At 40.7% G+C, this 21,731-nt stretch overlaps 1 protein-coding gene across 1 annotated transcript; it reads right to left on the bottom strand.

The window, feature by feature from the left end:
- Positions 1 to 18,710: 18,710 nt before the first annotated feature.
- CCD7 (carotenoid cleavage dioxygenase 7) lies at positions 18,711 to 21,520 on the bottom strand. Its single transcript, XM_087393223.1, has 8 exons — positions 21,177 to 21,520; positions 20,814 to 21,053; positions 20,518 to 20,678; positions 20,286 to 20,414; positions 20,029 to 20,160; positions 19,647 to 19,919; positions 19,110 to 19,558; positions 18,711 to 18,863 (listed from the first exon to the last, which is right to left on the bottom strand). The coding sequence occupies exons 1-8, from the start codon at positions 21,518 to 21,520 to the stop codon at positions 18,711 to 18,713; spliced, it is 1,881 nt and encodes a 626-aa protein (XP_087249349.1).
- Positions 21,521 to 21,731: the final 211 nt, after the last annotated feature.

Genomic DNA, 21,731 nt, shown 5'->3' with positions numbered 1-21,731 from the left:
CACACTATTGTTTCAGTGGGCACTCCAAATGCTCTCCGATCCATGGGTATCATGCCTCCATGGATCCCGGGCTCTCTCTCAATGTTGCTCCACAAGAAGGGGAAGGGGGATGGGAAGGAGAAGAGGGTAGCATGAGCGTGGTGAAGGGGGATTAGGTGAACAGAGACGTAGCAACAACAAAGAGGAGGAAAGCAAGCAACCACACACAACACACACAAGGAAGTGGAGGGAGGTAGAAGCTTGGATTTTTTGATAGTAGCAAGAATGAAGAACAAAGTCAAAAGACTTAGCTTTTTATACATGACCTTTTCTAGGGTTTAGGTCTAACCCTAACCTTAATTTCAATACTAGACCTAATTGTCTCTAGCTTGTTATATATAGCTCCAAACTGAGATCTGATAGTGAAGCATCTAGATCTCTTTAGAGATGTGGTAGATTATGTGAGAGAGAAAATCAAGCCTTACCTGATCCAGCTAGACATAGATAGAGTACAGTGGGTTCCCATGAATCTCCTCATTAACTGTTGCCAGGCTAATAGCACTTTCAAGTTTAGGTTGCAAAGAATTTGTAAATCCCTTAGTCCAAAAAGTTTTAGAAGGATTTCCAAGGATGAAGAGTTGGATCTACAAGCAGGTCCTATAGGAACTCATTTTGTATCCCTGGAAATAGCCTATTGTGTAATTCTTTTGGAAATGGAGGACACAGATGCACCTCCATTTATCAATGTAGAGCCAACTCTTTTTCTAGCAGTAGGGCAAGATGTGGACGTTGAGGAGAATCCTGATGTGGTTGCAGAAGCCGCCATTGCTCTAGATTGGTCTAGTGCAACTTTGGACAAGGGAAAGCACACAATAGAAATAGAGCAGACGACAGAGTTGGTTGTGGTTCCCGAAGTAAGCAGGACATCATCCCCCATAGGATAGCCAAAAGAGGAAGAGGAGGAAGGAGAGCAAAAAGAGGAGGAAGAAGGTATGACAGATGAGGTTTTGATGCAAACCCTTTCATATATTTTGGTTGAAAACAAAGAATATTTATTATTGATTGACATTAAATATATTAAAAAATTAAGAGAAAATGAAGTATTGGGGGCACTCTCTGCTTGAGAGAGTAGTAGTAACTTAGGTTACCCCCAAAAGAGGGGTTGGATAGGTGCACAGATTTGGCACCTACAAACACTTTGGAGCATCTGATCTTAATTGTGTGGGAGGAAATGCATGAATCTACTAATGCAGCAGTTATAGAGATAGACTTCCAGGAAAGATTGGAGGCAGAGAGGGCACAAAAACGCTAGAGACTTGAGAATACTACAGAGGCCTCATCGATCAAGAATGTCATACAACTTTGCCTCTCTACAAATGACGAGTACAAGCGATGAAGTCATGGTATGCCTTGTGGGGTGTGGCCATTGGAGGTTTGTGGAAGATGGCAAGAGTAGGCTATCTAGGAGGTAAGGACAATAAAAGCTATGTCATACCTAATGGCCCTTTATATAGTTGACTTTAGTCTCTTTAAATACCTTAAAAATCTGACTACAATTTAGGTAATAAAATATTAGACAATGTAATATATTGGCCTAAATAATTTGCCATCATATTCCACTCCCGCCTCCCCCGCCACCCAAAATAATGGTTTTTTTTTTTTGGAATTTAGGGGGCTCTATGTTAGTACAAATGACATCACACTTAACAAATACTATTACATTTAGTCAAAAACTATTACAACACAGTTTCAAAACTTTCACATTTATTCAAGTGCTATTACAACACACTTCAAAACTATATCATATTTTCAAAACTATTACAACACATCAAAAACTACTAATTTTAGTAAGTATACTCATTGCCAGTACAAATGACATCACACTTCAAAAACTATTACATTTATTCAATACCAATATGAATGGACAAGTTACAAGGAGGCTTCCATTTCTCAAGCATTGATGTTCCTTCGAGTCGCCTTCTTACTATCTTCCCATTTAGTGTAAAGAAAAAATCACTATCATCAAAGGTGATAGCGATGTATTCTCGAACGTGCTTCAAGCTCCAACTACCTGTGACCTCAAGATTTTGGATATCCCCATTGGGCATATGTACCTCTACCTCTGTGTTGTCCACTACATCACAATCCACAGGTATCCATGTGCCATGATTATTTTTCCAACGTTTGTAAGCATATCTCATGTAGCAAATACATGCTACTTGATATCTTATTACTATACTTTCTTTAGTAAGTATACATCGAAAATGGTCTCCCTTCTGCAAACCCTCCCTAACATCCCACATTGGGTATAGAATATTATTAAGAAATTCATTTTCTAGGCCTTGCATACCCACATGGACTTTGTCTTGTGAATGAAGACTGATTTGAAAAAATAAATAAATGTAATGGAGGGCATGAACCAACTAACACCCATAGATTTTGAACCAAAAGTAAACTTCATTGATGATTGAATATCTGATCTCATCTTCATTCTAAATGCATCTATAGAGAATGGATCAGTAAGAGGCCATTCTGGACTATCAAAGTTAGGGAGAGGAATAGGACATAGGCTTCCATATGCACCTTCTCTTTGAGGAACTTGGTAACATGAATTATAGAAAAAAATACTAGACTTTGTCAAGGACTCAGCACTCCATCCTGAGAACATTAATTCCCCAATATTTGAATGGAAAGCTTGAAATATTCCCATGAGACTATCCAAAGGCTAGGTTTCAACTTTGGTAAAGGGAAAGATATCTACATAGAAAGCAAAGAAAGATGTTAATCGGCCAATCAATCTGTCTCCCTCACTCTCTACCTCTCTCACACACACACTTCTCTCTCTCTCTCTCTCTCTCTCTCTCTCTCTCTCTCTCACACACACACACACACACACACACACACACACACCTCTCTCTCTCTCTCTCTCTCTCTCTCTCTCTCTCTCTCTCTTTCCCTCACTCACTCACAAATCTCTCCCCTCTACTATCTCCCCCTAACACCCCTCAACCCCTCCATCTCTCTCTCTCTCTCCCTCCCCCCCTCCCCCTCTATTATCACCACCATAAGACACCCTCTCTTAAAACACATGCTCACATACAATCATTAGAATACACAATTGAATCTAAAATGAAAAAATTTAATGTAAAAGAGAGATACAACTTAAAGGAAAGCAAGTTTGACTGGCAGGATCCAAGTTCATGTCTTGAGCCATATACACGTGCTGAACCTTCACCTTAAGTCCTTTTTTTAATTACAAAAACCAACAATGCAACCCTTCTAATGCTTCTCTTTCTTTGCTCTATCCTTTCTAGAAACCTTGAATGGACCTATTGCAGATGGTTGCATTGTGACCCATGACATTAACCTAAACACTTGAGGGATCCAAATATCACTATTGTCCTTCAAAATGCGACCCGCACAAGATTGAATTGATAGCTTTGGCCTAGGGGAATGGGAGTGCTTCACCATTGTAGAAAGAATGGGAGCAAGCAAAGATAAAGAGGTTGGGAGGAGGAAGAGGTTGAGAGGAGGGTTGTGAGGAGGAAGAGGTTAGAGGGAGGTTGAGAGGAGGTTAAGAGGAGGAAGAGATTGGGAGGAGGCTGAGAAGAGGTAGAGAGGAGGAAGAGGCTCAGAGAAAGGTGGGGAGTCAATGGGGAAAGTTTGGGGAGACTCCTGGGATGAGTTTGGGGTGCTAGGGACACTTTTGGAAATTTTCAATTTTTTGGAGGGGAAAAAAAGTCGCAGATTTGGGGGCCTACCAAGAGAGCCTAGGAGGGGTATGGGGACCATCCAAAAGTGAAAGGGGGGAGTAAATGCCTCAAGAGGTGGTGGGGGCAAGAGAGAGGCAAGTGAAAGCCTAGTGGGGACCAAGGAGGACTCTCCACCAATGAGAGGCCAATATGGAATCCTCCATTCTTTTAATACCCAAGCCTTCCCATTGGCTAGTTCGCTAATCACAAATCTTAAGGGACTAATCCAAGAGGCCCTTTTTGAGTCCAAAATTCCCCTAGTGGAAGTAGTTGCAATAAAAATCTTTTAACAAAAGTGCTCAAGAGAGAGTTGATTCAAAGATGCTTAAAAATGAAAAAAATAAAAGAAAAGTAGAATTCATTAATGTGTAGAAATGTTTAAATTGCAAGCTATAGAAATTCTTGTGTATGGTTTTGAGTTATAAAGATTTGGACAATTAAGCACTAAAAAATAATTGATAAATTAAGGCAAGAGGTCCAAGGACTTTCCCAGTTGAATAGAATAGTTATTTCTCCTTTGTAATTTGTCATGTTTTTCAAATTATAGGTTAGAACACTCTTTCCAATTCATAATATTAGATGTTTCTAGGTTTTAGAGTAAGGTGTAAGTCAAGGAAAAATAGATCTCTTACATAGCCAAAATATAACAAGGTGATTAAAAAAAAAATCTTCAATTCACAAGTAAATAAAAGACTATCACAAACCTTTAGCATCTCTATAATGGCAAACAAAGGATCAGATAATAGACTTAAGGACTCGAGATGCAGCTTTCATGCAAAGTATAATTGCTATCAACTAAACGAGAGCTCAGGCAATGTCTAGTGTCGACAATGTCTAGCTCAAGTAAGGAATTGTATGAACATATTGTGTGGCATATGACTCATAAAAGCTAATCGAGAGTTCTCAGTTGTTAACAGAGTTCATTAAAAAAAGGTTCATTTGGTTGATTCACCCAGAATATTGTGAGATATTTGATCATTGGAAACCATTTAAACCCATGTTGCTACTTATCTCTTATTATAGTCAAGGAGAAAGCATGTCGAAACCCAATTGCATACAGGTTCACTAAAAGAGACTTCCATGGAGATGGGTGTAGAAGCCAAGGTGGAGGAGGCAAAAGTGAAGACCTTGTAGGCATGAGAGCAAGCTAACTCTTGTTGAAAAAACGTTTGAGATGGAAAGGCATAGAATAGAAGAAGCAAAGAAGTAGGTCAAGCTACTATATCATCAGCTCGATGAAGTTAGAATGGATGGGGACAATGCAGAGCAAGAGCTAGCATGAATGGAAAAACTTCTTTAAGATTAGAGAGCCAAAAATGAGGCTCTTTACCAATGGCTCTACAACATGTAGAACTCATGCAACATCAATAAAGATGAAATGATAGCACAACTAAAAAGGGAGAATTCAAAAACCAGAGCATTTATGTAGAGTTGCAAGAGAGTGGGCAACAAGTGGAGATGTTGCAGGAGAACGTCCGCACCCTCATCATGAGATAGAAAGGAATCAAGAAACATCTTGCTAGTGTATAGGGTTTGACTATGGTATTGATAGTAGCCATAATATTTAAACCAAATGACTATCCTATTATGATGCAATAGGGTCATACATGCATTGTCTACCATCTGCATATCATAGATGAGTGCATGATCATATGGCTCAAGTGCGCCATCCTCTGCATGTGTTTTGATTTGGGGTGTTTGTGGATGCAACCTCGAAATGCAGAAGACTTTCTTGTAATTTGCCACATGGAAACATGAATTGTGCCTGCCTATTACAACTATCCATAGTAGCAAGAAAGTAGATGCTATAAGAGCATTCACCACTTGGACCTACAGTGCAAAAAGAAAGGTCCTTGAATGGAAGAACTAGCCCCTTGAAAGAAAGGAGCTTGAAGGGAAGAAGAGCCTCAGGAAGAAGGGCCGATTCTCCCAAAAGGGAGCGAACGTAGCCCAAAGAGCTTAAAGTGACCTAATGAAGGGAGCTCAAAGTAGAAAGTAATATGTGGAACCAGTCCCCTAAAGTAAAGAAGTTGAGAAGGGCTGATCCTCCCATTAAGAAGCTAAAAGACATCAATGTATGAGACGTATTTGTTTAATGTATGAGAATTATCTAGTCAATTATTAATGAAACCACTCGTTAATTATTGCCAAAGTTGTCGAAACTTTGCAGCCATTTGAATACAAGATTCCTTTATTAAAAAAAGCTGATTTAGTATCTTCCTTTATATAAACAAGCTATTTTAGGATCACAACCAGCACAATGGTAGTATAGTATAAGTGGTCTCACAAGTTTCCTTTATATAAACTATCTTAGGATTGCAACTAGTAGGGTGGTAGTACAAGATAAGTAGTCACCAGCGTGGTGGTTGGTTGCATACAATATATGGGCCATTGAGGGTTAGGGAAAAGGTCTATATTGACATGCCATATATGTCTAGTAGCATGTCGATATGGCCCTTGCCCCTAAAGGAGACCCCAAGGCCATATCGACATATCGACAATTGCATTTATACAAGCTATTTTAAGATCGCAATGGTTGGTTCCATCGGATATGTCATCTAAGATTAACTGCCACCAATGTGGTGGTTTCCTTCAATGATTACAAGATGAATGGATCGTCCTTTACTCCAAGACACCCCATGATGTGCTCATGCATGTCAAAATCCATTTTAAAGATACCCTTGTCCTTCTTTCATCTAGGCATAGCATGTAGCTAGAACTTAATAGCTCTTACTAGATGAGAATACACAAATGTTTGCGGACTCTTTTGTAATAGAATGTAATTGTGGCCTCTCTTGGATGTTTTTTTGTATTACATAGCTCCAACTATGACATCCCACTTCCCATGCCTTGTTCTCCAATGCCACTTAATTCTTCCTCAACCTTGTGCTTGGGTTTGGTACACTGCAACACAAAGTATGGGTCATCTTCCTCATTCTCCCTAGAGTCGACGCAACGACTACAAATTTATCCCCCTCTTCCAGACAGTCAGTGAGGTCATCAAAAACACTCCCCAAACTATGATGTGTCATCATTTGTTTCTCCATTCTTTATCACTCCATCTTCACATAGAGGAAAAACTTGAATTGCCTCCCATCTTTTCATAGTTGCAATGTCCTCACAATTGTCATGATCCCCTCTGATGCATGCACTGCAGAAACAAGAAAGTCTTCTTGCTTTGAGAAAATGGTTGTTTACAAAGCCCCGTATGCTATGCAAGCTATGAGTTCATTTAATGGACTCGTGCAATCGTGTCTACTTATCCTTTTCACTTTATTCACTTTCCCTTGATGGAACACTCTGCACACTACACATTCCTCTCAAGGCTTCATTTACTATATGTTGATTGTGCCCCTGTAGAGAGGTTGGTTGTGAGCCATGTTCTAGCATCATGGGCATCATTGAACTTTTCTTGAGGGCATGTTAATTGGTTTCTAAATAGAGCTCACTTAATAAAGGCACTACATCCATTATGTCCCCCTTTTCCATGTCTAGACCCAAAGAAATTCTACTACATTCTTAGATGGGTCACCCTTCAAGCATTCAAACCTTGAAACAAAGTAGAATTCATAGGAAGCACCATCTGACCACACTCAATGCTATTTTATATTTCCTTGTACATTGGAAGCATAATTTTTTAGGCATTCCTAATGCAATATAAAAGCATGCTGCACAAATAAGGTGTCGTGTTTCCTATCATCCAAAATGTTGGCGTTGAAGCAAAAAGAACCAGCTACAACGAGACCGCAGGGAAACTTTGGGATGTAGAAGTCAAAGAAAGAAATGATTTTCATCGTTTCTAGGATTTAGCAAATAATATTCACAATACCGACTCAAAATTCTCACAAGTCTTTCATTGCATATAGGGAGAAGCACTACAGGATCTGTTGTTTATTAAAAATCTGAAGACACGTGTGAAGAGCAAATGTACAATACTCGCAATACCATCTCAAAGGTTTGACAAGAGTTGCACTGCATGTATAGAGCAGTAATAGACAACTTATTGTCTGTAAAAAACATGGGTCTACTTTTGCAACCCAGATCATGCTGCTGTAGTATTTCTCCACGGTGTTTATGTAGAAACTCTAGATCTGCCTTTCCAAATTAAGATACCACATTAGGATTAATAGAAAAATTAATGTGGCCCAAATTGTTTCAAAATACAATTATGCCAAAGGACACGCTATTGGGTTTGATGATGTATATTATGAAATACAATGACCTTTGACATGCTTATAAGCCATATAGCAAGGAATTGCAAGGAAAAAGAACCAATACAAAATTGTAAGTAGTATTGGATTTATTGAAAAATATTTGCACATGTACAAATTACACATTTTCAAATTCTTCCATTCTATGGTGAATCTAGATACCAATATTACCAACTATTAATGTTAAATAAGACCACCATGTAGTAGTCCCAGCAGTTTGGCTTTCATTATTTTAATTGGTCTTGGTTTTCAACAAAACAAGAAAAAATTATGGAACGTGTCCTCAAATGGGTGTGCATAATCTTGGCACAACATTGGAGGCCCCTTAAATCACATCTAATGTTCTCAATTAGTTGTGTCATTTGGTTGAGAAGAAGCTCAGTAGTGTATTTTTGAATGATTACTTATGTTGCATGTATGTGTAGAATAAAATTTTATGTTTTTGAATAAATCGTTATATTCTACACTCTTCAGGATGTATGCTTTACATGCAACATAGAACTTATAATGCTTCAAGGGTCTCTTCCAAGTCTTATTCCATATTTTTTTTGTCTCATTTTCAAGATTGGAATTTTGTACTACAACTTGAAGACAAAGTTTGTCGAATTTTGTTTAGCAATGCATAGGTTATGGGTTAGCCAAGACACCTATGTACAACAAATGCTTTGAACCTCACCAAAAATGGCTACAACCAAGCAAACATTGAATTGATGCAAGTTTTTGTGAGAGATCATGCAGATGATATCACAAAAATGAAGGAAATCATGGCCACCAGAGAAGTAAGATGGCATCTTGCATGAAGAGGACATGTTGCAGATAGATTTTCGATTGTCCTCCCATCTTTTTTTGGTCACTATGTCTTGCATGAATGCATGATTAAAATTTGGAAGCAAGCTTGCTTGAATATTGAAACATCAAGGTGGAAGGGGACATTTTCATGTCAAAACAAACCTCCAAAGCCCAAAAGACAAGAGAAAAGATGGTGGTGGAAGATTGTTATGTACTTGAAGTAAAAAATAGAAGAAGAAGGTGAACCAATGAGATGATAATGTCATATCCTCAATTTAAGGCAAAAGAGAAGGTTTTGCAAGCACCAATGGGAAGATTTCTAGGTAGCCTTTTTCTTGTTACTTTTACTTTTTTCCTTTACTTTCTCATCCAATAATAAAGTACAAAATCCTTACTACTCAAACCATTAGATCTTCTTGCTTTTCTTTTATTCCTTTACTTTATCCTTGGTCATTTCGTCTGCTTGCACAAATGCATGATTAAGAGGCAAGCTTGCCTAAATATTGAAACATCAAGGAGAAAGGGGACGTTTTGATACCAAAAACCAAAAGATAAGAGGAAAGATGATGGTGGAAGCTTATTATGCTGAAATACAATGAGAACAAAAAATTTGGACCAATGAGATGATATTATCAAATCCTCAATTCAAGGCAAATGAGAAAGTACTTGAGAGCAGCAATGGGAACATCAATGGGTATCTTTTTTTTCTTACTTTTTTTATATTCCTTTGCTTTCTTCTCCAATAATAAAGTGGCTAATCCTTATAACTCAGACCATTGGATATTCATAAAGATCATCGCCTATGATTATGCACATGTATGGCCTAATGAGGGTTCAAAAAAGGAAAACTTGCCTCTAGGCTACCTACCGTAAACATCTACAAGAGAGAGAGAGAGAGGGGAGAGAGAGAGAGAGAGAGAGAGAGAGAGAGAGAGAGAGAGAGAGAGAGAGAGGCCTCATGGAAGAGGCTTGAGGAGACAAGAGCTATAACATCATGTTGCCTAATGGTGGAAGACTTTTGAACAAGGGAGAGGAGGGCTTCTTTTATAGACACATGCTTGGCATGTGATCTCTCTTACATTATTGATCACACATGGACATGAGACCTACTTCTTTATATGACTCACTCTTCCTATTTCTAGAACCCCCATAATATCTTATCCACAAATAACTCTCACTCTTGGCAAGGTATCTCTCAATCCCTTACAATATACATGTCAGAAAATGAAAATAAAATGATAGCCACAAGGCTACTGCTTGATCCTCACATTTATATCAAACATACATAAAAGCATTACCTATACCAAATAAAAGATATTAAATTTTTATGTCTTCTCAATGAAAATAAGCTAGAGGGAGATAGTGAGATATTAAACTTTTGGTATGCAAAAACTGTTGTTAATGGTAATGCACAGAAAGATGAGAAAATAAACTAGTTAATTTATTTAAGGTGAAATTTAAAATATTTTGATATTTTTGTATTTAAAGCGGTGAAGATTGCTTGAATATGAAATATCATCACATAGATATGTGAAGTACATGCACATCATCATATGCATACTAGCCATATCTATGGTCCATGAAAGTAATGCGAGAAATATTGTGCAAGTTATAATTGTCACAGATATACATTTTCTTTATAAAGATAATGAACATGTGTCCCAAGGGATCGTGTGAGGGATCTAGGTAATATGCATGCATGAATTTCATGAAATTATAGGGATCTAGGTAATATGCATGCATGCATTTATAATCATAGGGATCTGGGTAATATGCATGCACTACGTCATGAAAGTTCTCCATTACCACAAATTCTTGCATGTATTGAAACCATAGGGACCTGGGTAATATGCATGCACTACATCATGAAGGTTGTCCATTAGCTCTAGTATTGACCTCATATTGACTAATTATGCATGTTTCACCACTCAGTGTAGTGATATTATCTCTATACTAAATGAAGGCCTATTTTTGTTGCTTTTTGGGGATGCTTCTAGCACTTAGAAGACTTTTTGCACTAGGAAAAAGGATAGATTATTAGAAAAATTAGCAAAGCATCAAACGTTTTTGAAAAGTCATCAATATCAACATTGTCTCCAGACACAGCAAGACAAAGCACCCATAGACGCGCACACAGACGCGTTTTTTGAACTAAATAAAAAACTTACGGGCGCATCTATTTGCGCCTTTATTTTTGCGTTTGGAGACCCGCATCTATCAGTGCGTCTATATATCAGACACACGTGTGTATAGATGCGCACTTAGATGCCTAAATAGATGCGCTTATAAACGCGTTTATAGATGCAAATATAAACGCTTGTCGAATAGACAGACGCATAAATAGATGCCTTTATAAATGCACTGATAGATGCCTTTAAAAAAAAAAAAAAATTTACAGAATGCTGTGTATGTGGTGTATGCTATATAGTTACAAGAATCCCATATCCACATTGTGTAATTCAATTCTTACAGCCAACCACATTTTAATGACAATTCCAAATAAAACATTACAACTCCAAAACGCAATAAAATTGAAAGCTCAAAAAGTGCTTGTATATACATATAGCACAAAGCTAAGCCACGTCATGTGGCTTCAAGTACAAAAAATAAGAGGAGTGTATATACAAGAGGCATGAAGCCAAACCAGTGGCTTTAAGTACAAAAAAGAGTAGCTAGCACTACTTCTACGACTAATCTATGTTCTCCATGTCCTCGCTCCCTTCCACGCTCCCTTCTGCGCTCCCTTCTGCACCTCCTTCCTCGTCTTCCTCATCATCTTGTGCACGAGGCTGTAAACAAGGGACAACATATATCAATGTATGAAAAATCAAATCTTTACTTATAATTTTGGCATTATTTAATTACTTTAAAATACCTGGGGGGCCGCTCCAGTAGCCCGGGTATACTGCTCCTCAGTAATCAACCCGTCATCATAGAAGTGCCTCCATGTATCTCCTCTGCGATGGTGGTGGTGGTAGGCTGTCTCCACAGGAGTAGGGTATCTGGCCACGATCTCAAGCTGCATGACGACACAATTTGCGGAGGGATTAGTACAAAGAAACAACCTCCTAATAAACTACATAAGCAATAAAATTTTGAGATACTTACAAATTGGGCCTCCCATGATTCAACACCCCTTGCTCCAAAATGCACGCTTCCATATTCCTCCATCTGGATCCTCCGTGCCTCCACGTGCTGCAGACTGGGGTCCTCCCTCGCTGACTTCATTGCCTTCTTCCACTCACGCGTGTGAGCGGTGTGGGGCGAGCCCCTTGGTGGTTGACCTGCCTCAAGCCTGGCAAGCTCCGCTAGTGCCTGCCTCTTAAGTGAAGATCTTTTATTGCCAAGTATCGTAACAATCTTTGACTTGGCCCATTTATTTGTGAACTGGCGATTGGGGGGGTTAGGATACCTAGAGTGAACAGCAGCGAGGATCTCATCAGCCAACCTCTTTGGCTGGTCTTTGTAGTGGATAAAGCAATCTCTGTAATTGTTAGCAATTACAGAGCGCATGCAGGCCATGATGTCCTTCCCCCGCGCATCCATCAAGATGCCTCCTGTCTGAGTGATGTCATAATAAATCATACCATCACCTGAAGGCACGTCTAAATCATCTGAATCATCATCGTTTCCACCGCCACCCCTCCCAAAGCACTATGCCATGCATCCCCCATTGCTCTCCCTGCTACTACGCTTGCTACCATGTCGTGTCGAGCTCGTACGCTGGCCACTCGTAGCTGGAGACTGCACAAGACTACGCTGACCACTCGTAGCTGGAGAACCGAGTCTCGACGGCACAGAAGTACATCGACGGCTCTGCGAGATAGAAGGACCTCCTGACGGCATGGGGGAAGGGGCATAAGACGGGATGGCATAAGGGACATAAGACGGCATGGGGGAAGGGGCATAAGACGGTATGGGGGAAGGGGCATAAGACGGCTGTGCTGACTCCGCTGGGTGATCTCAGGCGGTGTGGGGTGGTTTGGAGTCTATAGTGCCGACTCTTGGGGAGTGTTTAGAGTACCCGTCATATACCCATATAACTCCGCAGGAGTAGGAGGGTGCCCTAAAAGGTTATATAAGTCCTTCCAAAGAGATTCCGGGGGATCAGGTGAGCTAGAAGCTCTTCCTGGCCACATGTTGAATTGGAAAAAAGGAAAAAAATCTATTATTGATGAGCTGAGAAGAAAGGGGAAGGGAAGAGAGGCTTACTGTCGGATCGCATCTATAGACGCGTCTGACTAGCGCATCTATAGACGCGTCTAATAGAGCGTCTAACAGAGCATCTAATAGAGCATCTAATAGTGTCTGCAAACATGCTAGACATGCATTTAGATGCACCTGTAGATGCACTTTTAGATGTGCTCTGAGACGCACCTATACACGTGCTCCGACAGACGAGATTTCTAAAAAGTAGAAAAGGACATTGCGCCCGACACACAAATGTGACACTGATACCCAGATTATGCGCTTCTTGGATACGAGAAAGTACAAATCTAAAGAGAGAAAACTTCCAAACAAGATCAACTGCAAAAGGACTTACTTGGATAGAGGTATGAAAGGTTCTTCTTCTTTTTCAAAGTTGCTTCTCCTCCTTGTTCTTCCTCCTCTCCTTTAAGCTTAGAAGTAAGTGTGGGTGTCTTCCTCTTAAGTGTAAGCTTGGAAGTAAGTATGGGAGCCTTCCTCTTAAGCATCGAAACTGTGGATCTGCTAATGAGGAAGGAAGCAAGCCGCACGAAGTATAAGTAATGTGAAGAAAAGCAAAGCGAGCGCACTAAAAGCAAGTTTAAAAGACGCATCTATAATTGCGTCTAATAGCGCGTCTATAGCCGCATCTAAATACACAGAGTAGACACGCCTTTAGACGCGATCTTAGACGCGCCACAGAGTTTAAATTAAACATTTGAAGAAAGCAAATTTGGTGGGTTGTTTGTTTGTAGGATGTCTTCATCTTCAACAAGTAGCTCCAGTGAGGATGAAACCCTCCGTATCCACCATCGCGAAATGTGGTTGGAGCAAAAAATCAAATGTTTGTGTGATCGATGTCGAGGAAACATGTATCGTGCATGCAGGATTACACTCAATCATATCTCAAAGTATGGAGAGTGGGATGTGACCGTAAACAGGATAAGGGTTTGTAAGTTAAGGTTGATTGAGATACCTATGGGTGTTCATATGTTTGAGTTATGATCCCGTTTTAATTTGATACAGGATGCAGTGCCACATCCACATATGTTGCCCTATGCTCGCCATGAGGAGGCGAAGCATCGGCAATATGAGGTGGGATCTTCAGGAGGGACCGTTACGGATGCATGGAGTGATGGTGATAGTAGCCCTCTGCCATTACCTCATGAAGCCGTGGAGGAGGAGTTGTTTGATGATATGGTGCGGGATTTATGTCCATCAAGGGAGGGATGATAGCATGGAGTAGGATGATCTTTTTACTGCAGCATCGACTCCACTGTTTGAGGGGTACACATTCTCTGTTCCACATGCCTCCCTTGAGTTACTAAACTTGCAAACCATCTATGGATGGAGCAATGCAAGTTTGAATGCATTACTCAAGTAAGCTTTAAAGTCTATTTTGCAAACATGGTGAATTATGCTAGTGGGTCAATTACTCGAATGCTTTTCCTCATTTATGGTCTTCACGTGCAGGCTACTGTGTAAAATGCTTCCAAGGGAGAATAAACTACCGACCTCAAGAGATATGGCAAGGCAACATGTGACCTCTCTTACAGGATTAGATTACAAGCGCATCCATGCATGTGTCAATGATTGCATTTTGTTTCGTGGACTACATAAGGATGCAAGAGAGTGTCCTACTTGTGGAGAGGCAAGATATAGAGCAGATCTCAAAACCTTGGATGTGCCTCGTAAGGTATTTTCCCATAATCCCTCGCATCCAACATATGTTCAAGTGCAAATCTATTGCAGAGCTCATGTCATGGCATTCCTCCCATCGATCAACTGATGGCAAGTGGAGAACTCACGCGGACTCTCCTACATGGAAGCATATTGAAGACACATGGCCAAGCTTCAAGGAAGAACCTAGGAGCTTGAGACTTGGATTGGGTATGGACGGTGTGAACCCATTTGGTCTCAAAAGCACGTCTTACAGTGTATGGCCCAGTGGTATTGGTGAATTACAATCTTCCACATTCTATGGCTATTAAGAAAGGACATGTTATGCTGTCCCTTCTAATTCCAGGGAAACATAAAGTCAAAAACCCTGATGTTTATTTGGAGCCTTTGATTGACGAGCTAGAGATACTTTGGAGAGGTATCGAGGTGCATGATGTGAGCAGGCCTCCCTCGTCACGAGACTTCAACTGCAAAGCAGTCTTGATGTGGATGATGCATGACTATGGCAAGTGTTCAGGTAAGCATTGCATTTCTAATTATGAATAGGCAAAGGATGTGGCACCCTAAACCCACCTTCCACTCTTAATTGCATCTATTGTTCAGGTCTCACTACATCGGGTTACCATGCATGTCCTGTTTGTGGTCCTTCGCTAGTTGCCAGTTTACCATATTGGTCCCACCTCAAGATCAATCACCTGCTTGATCCCATGCATATTTTCAAGAATGTGGCATCTACCATTTGGGAGCATTTGAATGGGACACGAGATTCTACAGGCATAAGGGAGGATTTACGTACCACAGGGAGGATGCGTGAAGCTTGGCCACAAGAGAGACCAAATGGGCGTGTTTTTTTACCTCGTGCACCGTGGATGTTATCAAAGCTAGAGGAGAGCTAGAGATGGCGACGGTGAAGTGCGCTATTACTACAATTCGTACTCCCAATGGATGCATGAGGTGTTTGAAGGGAGCCTTTACAAAGAGCAAGAAAAGAGGTGTAGAGCAATTATATGGCTTGAAATCTCATGATTGGCACAAGATGCTCCAAGTAAGTATTTTATGTGCATATCTTTTTCCTTTCAAATTTGTGAGTGAATAGTTATAAGCACTAATCAACCACCTCCTCGTGGGTTCAATTCATACTACCTACTAGCATTTCACGTAGTGCATCGAAGGACGTGAAAGATTGTATTTACAAGATGGGCGAGCTTGTGAGATACTTTACATGATACAAAATATGATGCGTATCAATGCTCCATGCAAGTTTGAATGCATATTGCTAATATGCTGTACTTTTTCATTTCTAGGTATGTGAGCTCAAAGGAAATAGATCCCACCATGCTTGAGAATGCTCGAGTTATGTTCTATTCTCACAAGCCAACTACATCTCATAGTGCATTTGGTGGATGAGATTGCTATATGCGGTACTATACATGCACGATGGTTGTTCTTCCTGGAGCGCATCATGAAAACCTTGAAGGGCTTTGTGAGACAAAATGCAAGACCTGAAGGTAGCATGGCCGAGGGTTGGTTGGTACAAGAGTCATTTGTATATATTTTTGAGTTTCTTGTTGATGTGGATAGCTCTCTCCCACGACTATGGAGAGATGATGAAGACCTAAGGATGACCTCTATTGTGCCTCAAGGGAAAGGACGCAACAAAGTAATAGACACGGAGTTGCATAATAGTATCAACCTCTTTTGCATGCTTAATAGTGATGTGATGAAAAGATGGGTGACAAGATACGAGGATGCAAAGGCAAGAAGACAAGAAGAAAGGGCCCTCTTTCGTACACACCATGGATCTCGTGTGCCATACCCTCAGTATCTAAGATTGGCTACTTGATGAAATGGAGAAAGCAGAGAAAGATGAGGGGATGCATATCACAATGGAAGAATGGGAGTATGCTAGGGGATGCATGAGCAAGGTCGGTATATAGAATGTTATGCATAAGTTAGGAGCTTTTAATAATTTAGATTGCTTATTTAATTGATTTTTTCTTGGTGTAGTGCACTATGTTCAATGCTATATGGTGTGAGGGCAAGCATTTTCGAACACAACGGATTGATGATAAGAGAAACACACAAGATTGCGGCGTCATTGCTAGCTTTGAGGGAGCCAATGGAGCCATGGATGATTATTGTGGCATAATCCAAGATATTATTATGCTTGACTTTCGACGCTTCTTTGTGTATGTTTTGGATGTCAAGTGGTTTAAGGACATGGTGGAAAGAGGCCCTAATGCAACAATCAAACGCCATGCAAGTGGCTTTGTAACTATTGACTCCACAAAGTTTTGGCAAAGTAGGAAGGACACACTAGTACTACCGCAACAATGTGAACAGGTACTGTGCACACATATAAAAATACTCGCTTTTAAATATTTGATGCAAGAAAAATAACATGATTGTATTTGTGTTTGAATTAGGTTGTCTATCAACCAATGGTGGCATGTCATACCTATTATGCCACGTTCCAAAGTGATGTATAGTACATTTACTAATATGGAGCGTATGGAGGATGATCATGGCCATGGACGTGATGATGAGCGTGATACGAGAGAGGAGATGATCATGAGATAGGAGATACAGATATTGAGGCCATTACCCGTGAGGACGAGCCTACCATTCGAGATGCTGATTTCGATGAGCACATGAGTGGCACAAGTAGTAGTGGGTTGAATGTATTTATAGATCTAAACACTTGTTTGGATTTTAAAGTAGATAGTTTGGCGAGGGTTGATCTCATTGAGGATGAGATTGAACCGTAGCCCCATAATTGATATTGGCAAAACTATTTTACATATTGTCTCATTCTCCTCATCTCACTTAATTCTTGTATATGTGGGCTTGCAAAAAATTATGTGCTTTGGTAATCATGGGCAATGTTTGGAAAGCAATGATGTACACCAAAATCTCACTTTCTGTATTCTCTGGTTTGTGTCTATCTACGCGTCTGATTCTCAGTGTAAACGCACAAATAAACGCGCTAGTACACGCGCAAATAGATGCGCTGATAAACGTGATGTTAGACGGGCCCGTATTTTCTCAGTTTAGACGTGCAAGTACACGCGTCAATTTACATGCAAATAGATGAGCTTTTAGACGCGCCCGTAATTCCTCTACTAAAGCAATGCCTATAGACGCGCTCGCTATTTTGTGCGTCTACCAAGCACGTATCGCACAAATTCTTCCTTTTTAAGTTTCAATATCCTGTTCACCAATATACAATGTCCCAATTTCTTTGAGTGAGACAAAAGATTTTTACCCTCCCATATAAGTTGAGGATTCCAATCAACAGCTAAGGATTTTTTTTGCCATAATAAATTTTCAAAGCTTAGAGATATATACTTGTTTTACTAGTAGAAAATGATTGTACATGAGAAGTATATACAAACCCTCTATATATCAAACCAAGACTCTTTCCAATGAAGTAGGTTCAGCCAAATTTATTACACGAATGAGGTATCCATTTGTCTCCAAAAAGAATGAGTCATTAAGTGGAGACTTAAATTTTTGTAGATCTCCTTGGGCTACTTGTTATATCAAGTATTTCATGGAAAGAAATCATGTTTGCCCTTCGTGTATAGAAATGGATTGTTGTAGAGATAATTTGAGAAGGGATGCTTGCAGTGTATGGTCAGACATAATTATGTTCACGAATATCAAATATATTAATGTGCCGATTTCTTTGAGTGAGACAAAAGATTTGTATCCTCTCATAAGTTCAAGATTTCAATCAAAGGCCAAACATGTTTTGGCCATAATATTCCAAAGCTTAGAGATATGTACCTATTTTACGAGTAGAAAATGATTGTACATGAGAAGTGTATACAGAGTGTATACAAACCCTAAATATATCAAACCAAGACTCTTTCCAATGAAGTAGGGGCAGCCAAATTTGCTACATGAATTGGGTATCCAATTGTCTCCAAAAAGAATTGAGTCAACAAGTGGAGACCTGAATTTTTTGTGGGTCTCCTCGGGCGATTTGTTATATCAGCTATTTCACGAAGGTAATCATGTTTGCCCTTCGTGTATAGAAATGGATTGTTGGAGAAATAATTGGATTAGGGATGCTTGCAGTATAAGGTCGTGTTCCTTCACGACGAACTCTTTACAAGCTTGGACTTTCTTCCCAGAAGCCGTGAAAACCGAGAGGGAAGGAGAATTGCTTGGGCACACGCAGCCTGGCGACCACTGCATCCTCCCTGTTGAGTTTTCGGGCGTCCAGGACCAGCAAGTAGCAAATTTGCTCTTCTACCGCGTACTGCATGAATAACACGAAGATACTTTTCAGTCAACAAAAACATGCTCTGCTACTTCCTACAAATCACATAACTTAGGCACTGGACACTGATCTTACGCTAATACACAATTCTAATCCTGATTCCTGATAGCAAAACAGGTCTCAGGCCCATTTGCTCTCCCACTGATAATTAGTAGGCGAATAGGCATATTGCAAAAAAGATATCAGGCCGTGCAATTGTAGGGTAATTGGTTTTGATCAGTATACCTGGACGCACAACAGATAGCCGTCGTCCTCACAAAACCCAGGCTGATCTGCCTCCTGTACAGACCCATATCTCGGGATGAATATGGGCTCTCCAATGAACGATCGCTTGCCAACCCACCACGTCTCACTTTTCTCGTCGGAATTCCTGACTTTGACGATCGTGTCGAATGGGAAGTTTTGGAATGACCTCCTGAGGCCGGATGATCCGCTCACGAACGTGTATTCATTTTTCAGGCTGCTCACCTGCAAATTCACTACAGGGAAATCGCAACCCTTTTGCCAACCTCGCGGTCTGTGAACCTTAGCGACGTAGCCCTCGTTTTCCTGAGGGCTAAACTCAGCTGAGACCTTCACTAGGTGGGGTGCACCCAACTCCCCAGTCTCTGTGAAAGAATTCTCTCCATCGTTCATGTAACTAGGATCCAGCCTGCGCTTCTGCCAGTCGTAACCTGAATGCATTCACCGTCTATGAGTATGATTTCCGTGAGGAAACTTGTCTAAAGATTATAAGCTGTAGTCATCTTAGGGTAAACTTACCAAATATATGCTGGAGAGAAAACCAATCATAAGTGCAAGCGCTTGCATACATTACGACGCGTGTCTTGCCGTCTTCTGTCTGTTCCTCGTACGCATTTGCTACATGAAGCAGCCACACAGCCTCTGGCAATTTTATGGGCACTCTCCAATCTCGTTGCTTTTGACCTTCTTCTGAGAATCTGGGTAGCAGATACATGGGAGCGTAGGGAAGAGACTTATCTAGAGTAAGCGCGGAAATCATTGGTATTACACCGGCGAATGCACCGATCGACCCTGTTGACAGACACATCAATAGAATTCTTAGAATACTCATCCCTCGGTCTTGGGCATCCTCATCGACATGTCGGTTAATTGCGTCGTATTGCCAAACTTGATCACTCACCTACGTGGTCAAGTTTTACACGGTTGGCAATGAGCACGTAGTGATTGTCCGTTAGACCCCAATCATGTACCATTTGCTGCTCGTGCATGACGAACCTCTTTTTTTGCTGGAGTTTCAAAGACGAATCAAACTCTGCACACACGTGGACGCATCAGCTACGACCTCGCGTTCCATCGTCCTCGTTCGAAATTACTAGCCCGAGCATAGACTGTCGATAGACCATAACATATCTTCAAGAGTAATAAGCTAAAGCTTACCGTAGACTGTGAAAGTACTGGTTGGCAGCACCATATCCTCTGCATAGCACGTTATTGCCACCAGTCTTTTCCGTTTCATATCGAATTTGCAGTGAGAAAGCATGCGTTCTCTAGGCATTGAAAATACTCCTGCAAATTTACATAACCTCGCCGATGAGCTTAATACACCTTTTTGAAACTTACGGAAACTCCAGCCATACTAATGCTGAAGTTGACATTAGTCCACTCGCACCTGAGAGGATTGGCCACAAAAGTTTGCTGGTCAATCCGACGATGTTTGCTCTCACTATCTGCATTAAAGAGTCCGTTGTCCAGACCGGCCACTTGTACCTGGGACTTGTCACTCCATTTTCCTGACTTTTATCATCGATACCGACCGACGATTTTGCCATGCTGCGCTAAGACAACGGTTCATTGTTAGTTCACCATGGAACGTCGAAGGCTTTCCGTCCATCCTTCTCTATGTACGTCGAAAAAATTCGTTCTTTCGAACGGGGCGCGAAAAACTGATAGGTCATCCCAACTAACCTGAGGATACCCTTGGTCTCCAAAGACGTTGGATCCAATTCATAAGGTTCCCCTCCCTCCCATAAGCACATCAAGCGTCCAGCCCACTTGTATACACTCGTGTTGGCAGTGTTCTTCATCACTTTTACATTGCCGATTCGTTCACCCGGTCTCAACATCGAAAATGGGCCGCGATATTTGAAATTCCACAAATCAGATTCATGATCGTATTCCTCCAGTCGAGCTTCTGTGTCGATGTACCTGTCAAAAGATTGATAATGATTTGCTCAAATTAAGCATTCCCAAGGTAGATGTGTCTTTGCCGCTGGCTGTATTAAGAAGATGCTATTGACTTGCTTGGTATCCCCGACTCGTTTCACAAACCTGGCAGAGTACTCAACGCAGCCGGAATGAATGTGAAACCTCCTTAAGTAGCCATGACCGTCGAGGGGATGAACTGAGGATCCATAATCATCGGTGAATACGCCAGGGCCACAGAGAAAGTAAGAACCATCAAGATCGGTTGGCAAGGATCCTTCAACAAGCTCTAATTTGATAGGATCCACAACTTCCTTCCTCTGCGATGCAAAAAGATACTGATAATCCCAGAATGCATGAAGATCACGCTGGAAATCCTTCGAGGGGATGTCTTCCTCGGGCAAAGGAGGCTTCGGAAGCGTTCCTGCAATGCCAGACATATCAAGTACGGATTTCAAGACACCGGCCATATGCATTTTATAGTAGATGAACAGCTATATTTCAGCATGTAAGAATGTCGGATGGGTTTGGATACAATCAAGCGAGATATTGTAATAATATCCTGCTACGAGGATACTTAATCTTCACAGCTTACTCTTCACAGCTATAGATTTCAAGCTTTGGGCCAAGAACTGGCCATATTAAACATAGTAGATGAGCAGCTATTATACTTCAGCGCAT

The sequence above is a fragment of the Dipteris shenzhenensis genome, chromosome 22 (assembly GCF_047967505.1).
Source record: "Dipteris shenzhenensis isolate YYH24624 ecotype China chromosome 22, Dip_SZ_1.0, whole genome shotgun sequence".
NCBI lineage: Eukaryota > Viridiplantae > Streptophyta > Polypodiopsida > Gleicheniales > Dipteridaceae > Dipteris > Dipteris shenzhenensis.
Note: the sequence above shows the minus strand (reverse complement) of the source record. Positions and strands in the feature narration are given on the sequence as shown.